At 35.2% G+C, this 14,205-nt stretch overlaps 1 protein-coding gene across 6 annotated transcripts in view; it reads left to right on the top strand.

Moving 5' to 3' along the window:
* Positions 1–14,205, top strand: part of VPS13B (vacuolar protein sorting 13 homolog B) — a 486,160-nt gene that overhangs the window by 285,969 nt on the left and 185,986 nt on the right. For all 6 annotated transcript variants that reach the window (XM_075743649.1, XM_075743646.1, XM_075743650.1 and 3 more), the window contains 2 exons: positions 571–979; positions 6,608–6,719. In XM_075743649.1, the coding sequence (XP_075599764.1) occupies positions 571–979; positions 6,608–6,719 (521 nt within the window). The remainder of the gene's footprint in view (positions 1–570; positions 980–6,607; positions 6,720–14,205) is intronic.

Raw genomic sequence — 14,205 nt, 5'->3', positions numbered from 1 at the left:
TGTCATTAAATACTCAGAAGTGATGAGGGCAAAACCAGCTCAGTTCTTAGAGTAGTTAGTTGACTATGGGTGATTTATACACCCATGTTTAGATGGAGTGACACTGTCTCAGTATCCAAACGTTATTTTAGCCCCTATGGTGTTTGCACATACAGAAGGAACAATGCAAGGGAGTAAGATCTACTTCTAAAATGTCTAAAGTGAAGGAGAAATCAAAATATTTAGCTGTGTGAAAGATTACCAGAAAATACTTGGTAAATTTAGAGTTGAATATATGGGGTTTTTTCGGCTGATTTGATTTGAATCTCATACAGTATAAATAATCAGAAAAGAAAAAAGTGTTCAGCAATTCATAGTTTTAGCTGACAGAATACAGTGAAGTGTGGACACACTGTGGACAAATTGTCCATTAAAAAAAAATGAAAGAAATTTTTTCCACTATTCAGAGATCATGGAAAGCTGTTAGAAAATGTAGAACCCTAAACGTTCTAAGGGAGAATATAGCAATTGATGGATGTTATATGTGTACATTTTTGCAGCAGTTTTTTTTTTTTTTTTTCCTTGAAACAGACAACTGCAAAACTTTTAGATGGCTCACACCAACAACATGGATTTCTTTCTCTCACTTACACCAAAGCTGTGACAAAAAATGTCCGGCACAAACTGATATCAAGAAATGAACGAAGAACATTCCATAAGCTATCAGAAGGTCATACTGATGGTTCTCCTCACTTTCTTCATGAGATTCTTCTCTCTGCTCAGGCCTTTGATGTGGTCCTCTGTTTTCCTTTGCTTAATGCGATTGCAAGCATTTTTCAAGCCAGGTTGCCGAGGAGTCAAAAAGAGAAAAGAAAATCACCGGGCCAACCTATGAGGACTCATGCTCTAACTTCCCGCAACTTGCCTCTGATTTATATCAACACTGGTGTAATAAGAGTCTTCTTTCCCAAAAATGAGGAAGATCATCATACTGCAGAAGGTACAGTATGTTGTGTTGGAGATTTTTTGCTGTTCAATATTGTAGACAAATACTCTTAAGTTAAATTGCTGACCGTTGCTAGGGCCTTCAGTTTTAAGGGTCAGAGTTAGGAAACATCTAACATTCATGCTACTTGTCTGCTGATTTGCTGAAAAGCTTTGTAGGGATTTATTTCATCTTTGCTTTCCCAGTTCCTATAGAGTGGATTTATAATTATAGAACAAAAATGGTCAAGAATTGTGGAAAGAGAACTTAACCCAATTCTGCAGTGATGATTCTTGTGTCAGCTCTCATTATGCTGATGCAGTTCAGTCTTCCATAGTCGCCTGTTCCAGCGACGGAGTGTAAGCAGGGAGCCTTAGCTCTTGTGAAAATTGGCACCTAGGAAACCATGCAGTAGTGAAGCAGGTAGATATTCTAGTTCAGTTTGGAGAAAATTAAAACATACCTTGTGATTGCTGTCCAACCGGTGATAGAGTTTATCATTTCTTTAGTAATGCTTCGTTGAAGCTATTCAGACTCCCTTATGTAAGAAGCTTTCAGGTGTTTACAGAGGTGTGGATAGCATAAACTGTCCTTTCAAACAACAGTAAGTAGCTATTTGATCTATGGATAATAGGTTTTTTTCTGTAAGAAATCGTTTTCTCTTCATACATAAAATATATTTACATTTCTATTACCATCTTTATATATAAATAATGATATGCTGATGTTAAAATTACACTTTGTAACAGCTAGTGGGAATGCTGTCACTTCCATTATCAACAATTCTTTTAGAGATTTTTAAAAAAAAAGGAAAACATTGTTTTACTGGTATCATGATATGTTTACGTAAGTCCTATAGGTACGGAGGGTTTTTTACTATTACACATGATAGCACACAGTATAATCCTAAGAGTATAGTCTTTAAATTTTTCTCATAACCTAATTGCAAGAAGTGTAGACAATGAGAATTTACATAGATCATTTTTTTGCCAGCATCCTCTGCAATTTTCCAACTGGGAATGCTGAAAACACAAGAAGATAAAATTAGACTGGCTATGTTGGCAAGAAAGAATTATGATTCTTGTTGGAAGGGAGTTCTAGGGCATGCTGTCAAGGAAATCTTTTTTAAAAAGTATGTTTTTGTAGCTTTGTAGCTGTATACTTCATTAAAAAGAAATTATAAAAAACTTTATCTTGTTGCTGTCCCTTGCTTGAAAAACACATGCAAAGATCAGAATTGTCATGATTAAGCAAGGATGTAGGAAGAAAAACTATGGATGCTTTTAAAGATTAGCTTTACTAAATAAGAAAGCCGGCTAACCTCTTCCACTGGAAAATTCTGAAATAACATCACAATGAAAATCAGTACCATTCTCCTTTCATTTCTTCTTTCACCCCAGATTTTTCCCAAACTCTCATCTGTTTCTGAATGAGAAATAAATCGCTTCTCTCTTCTACTGCTTATTGTCTTCAAGAACAATAGAAATTAGAAACATTAATAAGGAGTAAGAGTTGAATATGACCCACATTACTGGTGTGCTGGGTCAGAAAAGTGCTATGGATTGTGGAGATATGCCCCCATAAGACCTCACTCATCATTTATTGACTGAGAGATTTTTAATCCATTAAGATTTATGTGTTTCAAGTTGTGATGACTGGAGTAAAAGTAGAAAAACAATTACCTCAGTTTCTCTTCTACTCAATTGTCTGCTGTTCATACCTTGCACCTAGTGATGGCTACCAAAACAATCCTGCCCCAACTGTGACTTACCATAAAGAGTTAAAAGAAAAGCAAATCTGTTCTTTATTCATGCAGTCCAAACCCAAACTTGCACCATGAACTGTGGTGCACAAACACTATGAAATAATCAAAATCGTGATTTTTTTTTCCTGAGGAATTTACATACACGCATGTGTGAATACACCCATGCAGTTTTATAACATTTTAGCTTCATGGATTTTGCAGCAGCACGAGATTAACGTTTCTTTTTGTGGTGGATTTGAGGGCAGCCTTCTATCCTAGGCAATAAGCAATGCTGCTTTCCCTCAGAGTTTGATTTGTTAATACATCAGGTGGTGTTTCAAGCTCTGGCCAACAGCCCTCACTTACTTGGTGATGAAGTAAAGACAACTAAATGTGTAAAAGCAATATATAACAAATAGAAACAAGAAATACTGTGTAGCAGAACACTATAAATAAAAATTGTAAATTGCAAAAAAAATGATAAGTGGGAAAGACAGGGAAAATCCACATCTGGCTGGTTTGAGGACAACAGGAACTTTTTTTTAACATGTACTAGGACCAAAATATCAGGGTTCACTAGAAAGGACATGGTAAATTTGTTGATAGTGAAAAAGAAAAGGTGGCATACTGAATAAACGTATGTCCTGCATTTGTAGAAGTGATATATTCTTGTCAAATGGGCATGACTCCCTACTTTGAAGTCATAACATATGGTCTGTAACATCCTCCTTGCTTACTATTAAACAGTTTCAAATCAGTCGGAGTAACTTGTGCTCAGGGATCTTAGTCTTCTGAGGCTAATTTTTAACACGACTTGGAAGAGCAGGTTTTAGACAGCTGAAGGTGTATCTAGTAAAATGAAAAGTGTGATGGTGAAATAAAATTAAGACAGGTAGTTTTACTGCTCTCCCTCAGAGAATGTAAAGAAAAAATATTACAGGATTCAGTTAACAAAGAATTATGTATTTGTTACTCTATAATAAATATGGTTTTATGGAAAATTAGTCTTGTTAAACGCATCTGATTTCCATTCTTCATTGTAGTTACAATTCTAAGTTGGTAAAATGTTTACAAAGATTTGATATGCTTAGACTTTTGTAAGGAGTTTGACATTGTGTCTCATGGTATTCTAACTTAAATTCATCCCCATATGATATCTGTGGAAATGTTAAATGAATTAAAAATGGCTAACTAGAAGTCTAAAAGAAATAGTCAGTTGGGAATAATAAGTGAAATTGGTATTTAAAAATCTGAAAGTAAATATAAAACCATTGCTACTAGCATCAACATATGTTGCAAAGAATTTCCTGAGGAAAAAAATGTTAAGGACTCTATAGGGCATGCATCTGGATCACTGTGCTTATATCAGTGCTTGTAGAAAATATACTAAATCTTCTAAAGCTAAAGTTATATATCAAGGAAAAAAATGATGCAGACTGTATTTTTGGGACTGGAAAGACCATCCTGGGAAACAGTGGCTGAAAACAGCTTAAGGGTCACAATGGGCTGAGTGAAAAGAAATAAGGGTGGTAGCTGTATTTCTGCATATGGCGGATAATGGAATATCATGTCCAATTTGCTTTCTGTTATAAAAATGGGAATTGATAAAACTGGAGGGAGTGCTAGAAAAGCACCACAAATGTTAATCAAGTGCTGGAGAAGAAGCCTTAACAAGGAAGGATTAAAAGAGCATAATGTGTTCAGCTCAGCAAAAAGAAGACTGAGATGAGGGGGTAAAACCAAGTGAGATTGTGAACATTATTACACATAGATCTGTAAATTTTTCCTAGATTGTACTCATATTTTGTAGTGCAGGTTTTTTTGCCCCTCAAGTTTTTAAGTATTTGCAATTATTGTGATGATGTTCACTACGTTATTCCCATATTTTGAAAAGCTAATGGGAGAATTCATCGGTTCATGAGTGGAGATATGAATTCATCATCCTAAATCATGACTCACATTACCACTCATTAGAAGCCAGCTGAAAATATTAATGCCTGTAATTCTTTCTGGTTTAAGGTTGACTTAATTCCTTAACCTACAGGAAGCTGTACACAGGAAGAGCCTTGCTCAGCCTTGAAAAAAAAATCCTAAACTGCTTACATAATAGAGACTGTGATGAGTAGTCCTGTGTTTATTTTGCTTTGCTAAGTGTCAGAGACAAATTAAAATTCTTAGCCCAAGATATATTTTATTAAGAAACACTTCTCAGAATAAGGCATTTGCCACCTAATTAAGTTGCAATTACAGTATTAAGTATATTTAATACCTTCACTCCTTTTTCTTATGTGAGTATTAGAAAAAAAAAATCCAACATGTTAAGTGCCCAGTGGCAGGAATTCTAATACTTAGTACAAAGCCTTACTCATTTTTTTGATCTAAAAGTTGAAAATATGGTCTCTGATTTAGTCACAAACAGGATTTTGTTGTCAGCTTAACTTTTCTACCTCAGTTATGGCAACATTCTGGCAACCAAACCATCAATATATGGTTTTGCTCTGCTTTGGAGACTAAAGGATTTGACTTTGCTTTTCAAGTAGATGAGGTTCTTTTAAGTAAATTGCTTGTGTTCTGATTTAGTTGTGTCATGGAACTGGTGTTACCACTCTGCTGCATGTCTACTGTGGTATTCCCTACAGTTGTTTCAAAATATCATATTGGAATTTCTGTAATTTCTTATATCTGTTTAAAAATATACATATGTATGTATGTAGCTGCAAAGCAAGGTGTCTTATTCACCAAGACGTTAACGAACCTGGGGAAGCCATTTTTTAAGTTCATAGATTTCACTGGTTCTTTCCACACCAAGCATTTCACTCTGCAGCAAAATATTTAAACTCTGCCCTGCTACTATTGTTTTATTTTCAGAACTCGTATATGAGAGTCTTGCAGAATTTCCTTGGACGTGGAAGCAAGTGTGATCTCGTTCTGTCCTTGTTATGTATCGCACTGGTGTTCAAGTGAACCGTTTCACTTCAGAGGAGGAGAAGCTCTTTGAGCTTGCATCACATGTTCTCAGGGGCTTCCTAGTTACTGTGAAGTCTTCTGAGCAGAAGTTTATATCCAGAAGCTTTGTGTATGTCTGTGTCTGCTGAGGAGGAGATGCACTAGACTCAGTCTTTTCCTGTGTGGAAACTTCACAGAGTTTGTTTACTACAAGAAATGTGGTGCTATTTTTTTCTGGGCAGAACTTTGGGTTTCTATCTAATGTGACCACTGCCTTTAAAACTAAGAATTTATACATGTGGCTGAAATTTGAATATGATGGAGATGAAGTGGAAAGCAGAGATTTTTCTTCTTGGAGTAATTTAGTTATTGATGTGGAATTTACTGTCCAGTACTACATCTTGTTCTTTGTATATGTGTCAGATTTCAGATTCTCTTGTTTCAGTCCTTGTGTTTGAACTTTTCATGTGTGTTGCAACCCATACCAAATGCTGCTAGGATGGTTACATTGTAATATCCTGCAGTGTTTTACATCTAAGGGACTTGGGCCCATATTAAAAAGGATGCGTGATTCAGAGAGCTTTACATGCTGGTATTTCAGCAGATAATTATTGGAGAAACAGACAGATCACAAAGAAGTCTGTGGGATCAACATCATTTTGGACCAAAAAAAATTGAAATAAAAAAGCATCAGAGAAAACAGGAGGTCACAGACCAGGATTTAGTTGTGTGCTAAAACTCTGTGGGGAAATTAAATGACGATAGTTTTGTCTTTTATGTATCACAACAGTGCTATTAATTTTATGGGGTTTTTTTGCATTAGTTCTTGCTCCTGAGCAGAACTGAATCCTTAGCAGACATTCTTATTTAGATTTTTTTTAAGAATTAGTTTTTCAGTGTTTCTGCTATATGCATTTTAATCAAACACATATTTTCTCTTCTCCTAACTACAGCTAATCCAGCAATTAAAGAAGACACTTTGGTTCTCAAAATTGGATCTGTCTCTATGGCACCTCAGGCTGACAACCCTCTTAGTAGAGCCGTGCTCAGAAAAGACATTTATCAGTAAGTGTTGGGGGCAGGGGGTGGGTTTTCATATATGGTCTTAGAAAAATTCATTTTGGGAGAAGTTAATTGATCAATAAAATGGGTACGTGCAGCCTGTAAAAATACTTTTCACATACAATCTTTTGATATTCAAAACCAGGTTTTTCTGATTTTCTTCACTTGTGGGCTTTCAAATCCATTCAGACAAATCAAGTTCTTCTGTGAAGTGCTGATGAATAACAGAATTTAAATGTCAAGTCATTACAAAGTTTAAGCTCACAGATGAGAGTATTTTAAGAGGCTTTCTTTTATTCTGCTACTACTAAGTTTACCTAAGAGTAAAGGAAATTTTTTGTGACTACCAAAGTGCTCAGTAGCCATATAGTGTGAAAGAGATAGATCTTAATAATATAAATGGTAAACATATATTTAAACTGTGAGATTCTTGATGTCATGTAGATCAAAGCTGAAAGGAACACAAACTTCTAAGGAGCTCTTTCCCAGTAAACACATTTTCTGTGAAAATGTCGTGCTCTGGATTGTGTCACTAAGTATGTGCAAACCACACTAATCATATATAGGCAGCAAAACTGGTGAACATATGTAATCAACATGATAAAAGTAATATATGATCCTTAGTAGAGTTGGCACTGTTGCCAGACATGAAAGTATGGTTGCAAATAATACCAAGTGAGAAAAGTCACAGAAATACAGATGAACAAGTGTCTTATACTTCCCGTTGGTCTGTTTTTCAGATGTGGCAATATTTTTAACTACTTCATAGTGCTCTTCAATAGAAATTACAAACATCAAAATCTTTTCCCAGCAGTAAAACATTTACTGCCTAGAAAATGACAGCAAGTTTTACTTTTTGTCAAGACTAGGATTTTTAGGAGACTATGAAATATCTCCAGTTTCTCTTCTGATCACTTAGTTGTATGAGAGTCTTTTTCTTCATATTTGCATGTGGAAATATTTAAATTAGTGGGTTTGCTTGTATGTTTAGTTATAGTAGTTTGTCTGGGGTTTGTTTTGTTTTGTTTTAAATGAGCATTGTATCTCTTGTATTATGGAGATTTCATGGAAGAAATCCTACAGCCTGGCACCAGCAAGGGCTTTGGGTGGCAGGGCCTCATCCAACTCTCAATGTGCCCACAGATAAGAGATCTTCCCAATGTTTGTACAGGCTTCTGCCCTCTCTGTCCAAGGAGACTCCCATCTGATAACTGCTTTGAGAGTTACAGAACCAAATGTAGGTTCCACTCTTCTCACAGTAACTAAAAATTTAGCAGAAAATTCCACTATCGTAAAGTGGAATCTGCAAGTAAGGTTGTTTCTGTCACCTGGAGGAACTGTACAGTGTTCCTTGTATGCACATTACACATCAGTGAGTAAGCAACAGGAGGGATGTGATTTACATCTCAAATCAATGAACCTGTGCCAATTTAGATTTTTGAGTCTGGTATTTTTGGATCTGTGGCTTTACCTGAAATGCAGAAATTCCATGCTTTTCAAACCAGAAGTCACTCAATTGCTTAAAGGTTCGGATACTCTTTTGCATTATGGCTCTCTGGGTCTTATGTAATGTTCTGCACTAGATCTGTGCAGTGAATATTTGGGTTTTCTAGTTTTATACAGTTACGATATGCTCCAGTTCTCCTTTAGAAACTGAGACACCAAATGGGTAAGGTAGAAGTAAGCACTAGGCCACAAACAACTCTCATCTGACTGTTACTGGCTTCTTTGTGACCAGTCGCACAACATCATGCTTCCTCTGTCTTTTTCAGAGAAATGTCTACCATTTTCAGTAATTTCCTCTAACTGCTTCAGTGACCATTCTTCTAATTTCTTAGCAGCTGTCAAATGTCAAATGACTCAGTCTTATCTTTGTTCCTTTAATCATCCAATTATACTAGCTTTAGTGTTTTTAAAATACGTCAGGGCAGAGTGTCAAGTTACTTCGCAGAGTTTTATGAGACAATATTGAAGTTGGTAGTGGGTGGTCTTTCGGTTTTGGGAAGAGGGTTACTATTTTGATCTGTTTAAGCAAGCTTCAACACTTTTGAGCAATATGAATGAAATTTTTTTTTTAATTAAAAATATGAAGATTCCAGTTTGGAGTCAAAGTAGGTGCATTTTCTAATTACATATTCTTTACTCTAGAACATACTGCAGTTGCAGAAGCATGGTTGAAGATAGCCATTTTCTTACATGGCAGTCACTGCTGTTAGACCAGTGGAGTTAATTTCACCATTTACCATTTTTTCTTTAGAAAATAAAATAATGCAAAGGTTTTTGTATTGTTAGGGCAGGACACACAGTCTGAACTCAAGGCAAAAAACAACAGTGGGATATTTTTAACACATAGGCCTTATGTTAGTATTTGTTTCTCCAAATATGAGATTTCTTAACTTACACAGTATTTGCCCATTTGCCCACAGTAGACAGTACTAGATAGCAAAAATGTGTAAGTGGAGCTAATACATAATGCTTAAAAATTAAGTAGTAAAATGGGCAAACCCATACAATGTGGAGCTCATTAATTTTGTTGCAAGATTTCTTTAGTAAATATCAAAAGCAGTACAAGTAGTACAATATCCACCTTAAGAGACTCTACAAAAAAAATAACAGCAGCCTGTTGATTACCGAAGAATTAGCTGCTACAGTATTTGAGTAATCCCAACATGTCATCTTTTGTCTTTTTCCAACCTCTCTTCTCCTCTAATTTGCTGCTGCTGCTTTTAATAGAATAAAAGAAAATAAATCATTGTCTGAACCACTGTCTTTACAGCATTTCTGGAGTGGGGATACAAACTTAATTTGTGGTGTCACTTTGGTTTAAACAGTCTTCTGTTTAGGTCTGAACTACAACCACATGCAATTAATGTCACTTTTGTAGTGTTTCATGGGAAAGAAGAATTTTTGCTTCTCATTTAGAAACTGTGCTTTTAGGAAAGGCTGAGAAACTTTTTTCATGGCTAAAGGCTGATTTGAATTTCCAGATATCTTTTGACTTTGTCCCATAAATTCATACATGAAAACCTGAATGTGCTTATATATATCATTACCAGAATGCCAGTGTGTGAAAGGTAAATCTGGTATGGCTGCAGGTCATACTAAATAAACTGGGCCACTTCTGGCCTGTAGGCTGAAGTGACTCCATCTTAAATAGCTTACTTGCTTAACTTGAAGAGAGAATGAAATTGAAAGCGGAATGTTGGAAAAATAGTGTGCCCTAGAAGTTTGGGCACAAATATTTTTTCAGGTGATTATTGGAAGTTGGAAAGAAATGTATTGACATAGTAAATTCAGTTTTCTTATACCATATAAAAATTAGTCTAAAAATAACTATTTCCTCCAGTAGAAAATGGCTTAATTAAGTTTAGACTATTAATACATGTAGTAAACAAAGATGCATGTACCGTAACAGTAAATATAGGGCTTGTGAAAGAAATACAGTGACACATTTTTAGGTGGTCACAGTACGAGACAATTTCTCCTTTTCAATTTATTTTTCCTACTAAATCCTAGGAGTTGGTTTGTTTTAATGATTTCTCATTAATTTCTGATTCTTAAACCCCACCTAAGGTGTGTTTGTCTTCAACAAATATGACCAGAATTGTATGTTCCCATCAAGAAACTGCCAGTTCTGTGGAGCAGAACTCTTGTAGATACCAGAAGGCCTTGGGATGGGGCCAGGGACCAGAATAAAGGAGATTTTGGGTAATGATGCAAGCAAGGCAGCTGCCTAACCTGGCTAAAGAGAGGGAAGAGCAGTTAATTAAAACTGTGGAAGAGTCAGATAGCAGAGTAAATGAAATTTCTTCTAAGCAGTGAAGGAGAGAACCACATTTTTGTGGGTTTTAATTACCCGATCATGTTAATCTTGGGATTGAGTGAGCTGCTGCTTGGAGACGACTCAGCAGGTTGCAGAAAAACAAGATGACATGGTCATTTCTTGGCTTGTGTGGTCCTGCTGTGTATCTTAGAACTTTTGAAGTGGCCAAATGCATGGTCAAATACGTTTGACAAAACAGAAAAGTCTAGAGTTTTGGGCAGGAGGAGTGCTGAGATGGGGAAATCATGTTAATGCCCTGATGGAGTGAAAGTCAGCCAGTTATTTGATATCAGAGAAATTACATTGGAGGGAAATTTTATAAATGCTTTAACTACAGGAAGAAACAAACATCTCTTTGGAGGAAAAAAAAATGCATTTCTCAGGCCTGGGCTCGCTCTTGTTTGGTTCTCTGGTGTCCAGTAAGGTAAAAATTCCAACTGAAGTTTTGTTCCTCAAGATCTTCATAAAACTCTCTCATCTGTGGATTCTTTGGTACCTGACATCAAAGATATGCTTCTGCTACAGTTACATTTTGTGTAGCGAAATTAAGAACTTTATGCCAGCTACACAGAGACTTTTAGCAGTTGCAGTGTTTGTAGCAATGCTTTGTTCTCTTTGGAGGACATCACTTAAGATTTCTTATTAGCAGTGAGTACTTCTCTAAAAACTTAAATATATGTTTTTCTGTGGAGAGTGCTAAAAGCAGTTATATAGCTGATTCTGTTACAAAAATCCAAGGGAAGCATAGAATCATGGAATAATTTCACTTGGAAAGGACTTTTGTAGTTCATTTGGTCCAGCCTCCTGCTCAGAACAATTTAGATCGAGTTGCTCAAGGCTTTCTCCAGACAACCAATCTAGCAGATTGTTTATATGTGTTTGACAATCACTTGTTAAAAGAACAGACTTTTGATGGATATAAGGGAATTCTGAGGGAACCAGGCCAGAAGATCCTTTTCCATGTCTGGAGATGGCTGCAACAAACAGAGTAGCATCTCCTGGGGTAGCTCAGAAAGCTACATTTCCTTCTTTGTGTGTCTTCATGTGTTTTCCCTTTGTCATTTCCTTAGTTCTTTCTCTTTTAATAAAAGTGGCTAATGTAGGATATCGGCATGAATAAATTACAGTGCTTTACAGTGGAACTAATCAAATATTTCTGTAGTCATCTTAACCAGTTTTCTGCCCAATTATCTCACACTCGGTGAGATAATTTTCTCATCTTTTTAGATTACAACAGTATTTTCCTGTATATACAGAGAGTGCTTAGTGCAATTAAGCTCAGCATAGTTGGAATCCTTGAACACTTTTAGTCAGTGGAAACATGACATAAAAAGGACTGAATTACAAAAAGTGTGTATGTTGGGGTTTATAAGAAAGGATAGCACTAGTTGTGCTAATCTACCAGCAGAACTGGACAGTGTCAATAGGAAAATGGCTGAGAAAACTTCATCACAAGACCCAGCAATTCTGTTTCTCTGACTGAAAAATTAAAAGGAAGTAGACGCATGGCTCTGCTTAACTATGAAGCAGCACAGAGTTGAAATTATGACATTTAGTTCTACTTCTCTATTGGGATGTGGGTCCTATTATACCAAATATTTTGCAATTTACTGGCTCGATTATGTACATAATTGCCAATCATCCCCCATATGGTTGTTTGTAGCCAACTCTGAAATAAAATATTAGTCAATGAATATTAGGCAGTATCCATGAACAGATAGAGTAAAATAATTTTGAGGTAAAATATTGTTAAGACAAAAATGGAATGGCTGACAAAGAGCATAGAGAATACAGACTGTTTGGAGGCTGTTGTGAAAAGGCCTTGCCTATAAAGTTCAACATAAACATTACTAAACTATCAAGTTCTGGAAGTTTACGTGAACAGAACCACAGGCTTTCCTCAGTTTGGCCAATAAAGAATCTAATTGTTGTCCACGCTCTGGATTCATCATTTTTGAGATCCAAGGATTTCATTCATGTCATACATCAAAGCTTAATAGTCTAGGTCTGAATGTTCCATGGTCATTTTCATGTGTAGATCTTTCATAGATCAAAGCATAAAGCTGTCCTTAGACTGTTTTCAATTTGTGAATGTAAATGGAAATTCTTTAAACACCACCACTTCCAGAAAAAAAAAAAAAAAAATTTACATGTAAAGAGTTTAATCATGAAAAGGTAGCTGTAAATGATTTTGTATTTTTTCTTAAAACTTTTCATCAACACAAGTCGTCTTTATTATAAATATATCTGGTCTACTGTGTTTTTCATTTTTGTAGTTTACTGTTTTCCACTGTTTTTTAACTCTCAAACATTTACAAATAACAAAACAATGTTGCTTTTCTTATAAAATATCTGCTATTTATCTTTAGTTCAAGGAGCTTTCTCTAGAACATGCTTGTAATAATCATGTAATGCCCCTAACTGGTTAACAAAAATCCTTCCGTTTTAAAAAAGGGGTAATAAACAATTTTGTGTGTCTGTGCTGATAGTGCTGGAGTGAGGGGAAGGAAAGAATGATGGAAGGAGTTTATGCAAGAAGCACATACAATGCCAGCAGTCTGTGTGGAAATCTGTTTTTTCTTTCAAATGTGGTTTGGAAAATCAAATGCTTTTCAAAACTTTTCAACAGCACCCACATCTATAAGCATCTTCTCGTCAGAAAAATTTTTCTTCAGTATTAAATTGCTATGGGACATATTTATATTCAAGTGGTACATATTTATATTCAAAAAACCTGAATTTTCTATAACTCTACTATGAACAAAAAGGTTAATTCTTTGTTTTCCCTTTCGAACAAATTAACAGTTAAAAAAATGAAATTTCTTTTTTGCATAGAAGTTTAGTATATAGATAACTGAATGTTTCCCAGAATACACACCTAATATGAATAACTTCCTTTTAAGAGCTCAATATTTTATAAAGGTTCTAATAAAAATTATTTTCCATTTTACTTTATTTTTTTGATTATTACATTGAAGCTTATTTGGTAGGCAAAGAAGGAATTAGCTAATGCTGACCTGAGCTTCTTTAATTTTCATTGAATAAAGGCAAGAAAGATAATCAGTGAAAAAAAATGTATGCATACGTAATTTTTGATGGAAATATTGAGCAGCTTATTAAAAGGTGCCTATGTACCAGAGGGAATTAGAAAAAGTAAAAGCTACAGTGCATCATAAAATCTCTATTGCAGTTTTTCTTTAATTTCAAAATGTTTAAAACTGCAGAGGTAATGTTATGTAGAAAAAAATCATAATATTTCAAGGAGAGGTATTTCTTTTATTCATATAAGTTGTGAAACAAGGTTACATACACTGCCACCATTTTCAGTTCTTCCTGTGTTAAGGCAAAAAAATTGTAACAGTGAATATTCTAAACTTGTTCCCGTAATTTCTTTTTCTCTTTTTCTAAGATTTCAGACCAGGATGTGTTTATTTCTCAAGATATGTCTTCCCTCCACCCACCCCCCCACCCCTCTACCCCCCCCAAGATTCTTTCTACATTTAATTTGGTTATACAGTCTTAATTTTTTTTTTTTTTTTTGCATTTTTTTGCATTTAATAATCTTTAGTTTTAAATATTGTCCTTTACCCATGTTTTTTTAGCATAAGGACCTTAGGAAAGTTGTCTTTATCTTCCATAAGAATCCTACACCTCTCTCTGGAATAG

Source organism: Balearica regulorum, chromosome 2 (assembly GCF_011004875.1).
Source record: "Balearica regulorum gibbericeps isolate bBalReg1 chromosome 2, bBalReg1.pri, whole genome shotgun sequence".
NCBI lineage: Eukaryota > Metazoa > Chordata > Aves > Gruiformes > Gruidae > Balearica > Balearica regulorum.
The sequence above is the reverse complement of the archived record's forward strand: the minus strand, read 5'-3'. Positions and strand labels throughout refer to the sequence as shown.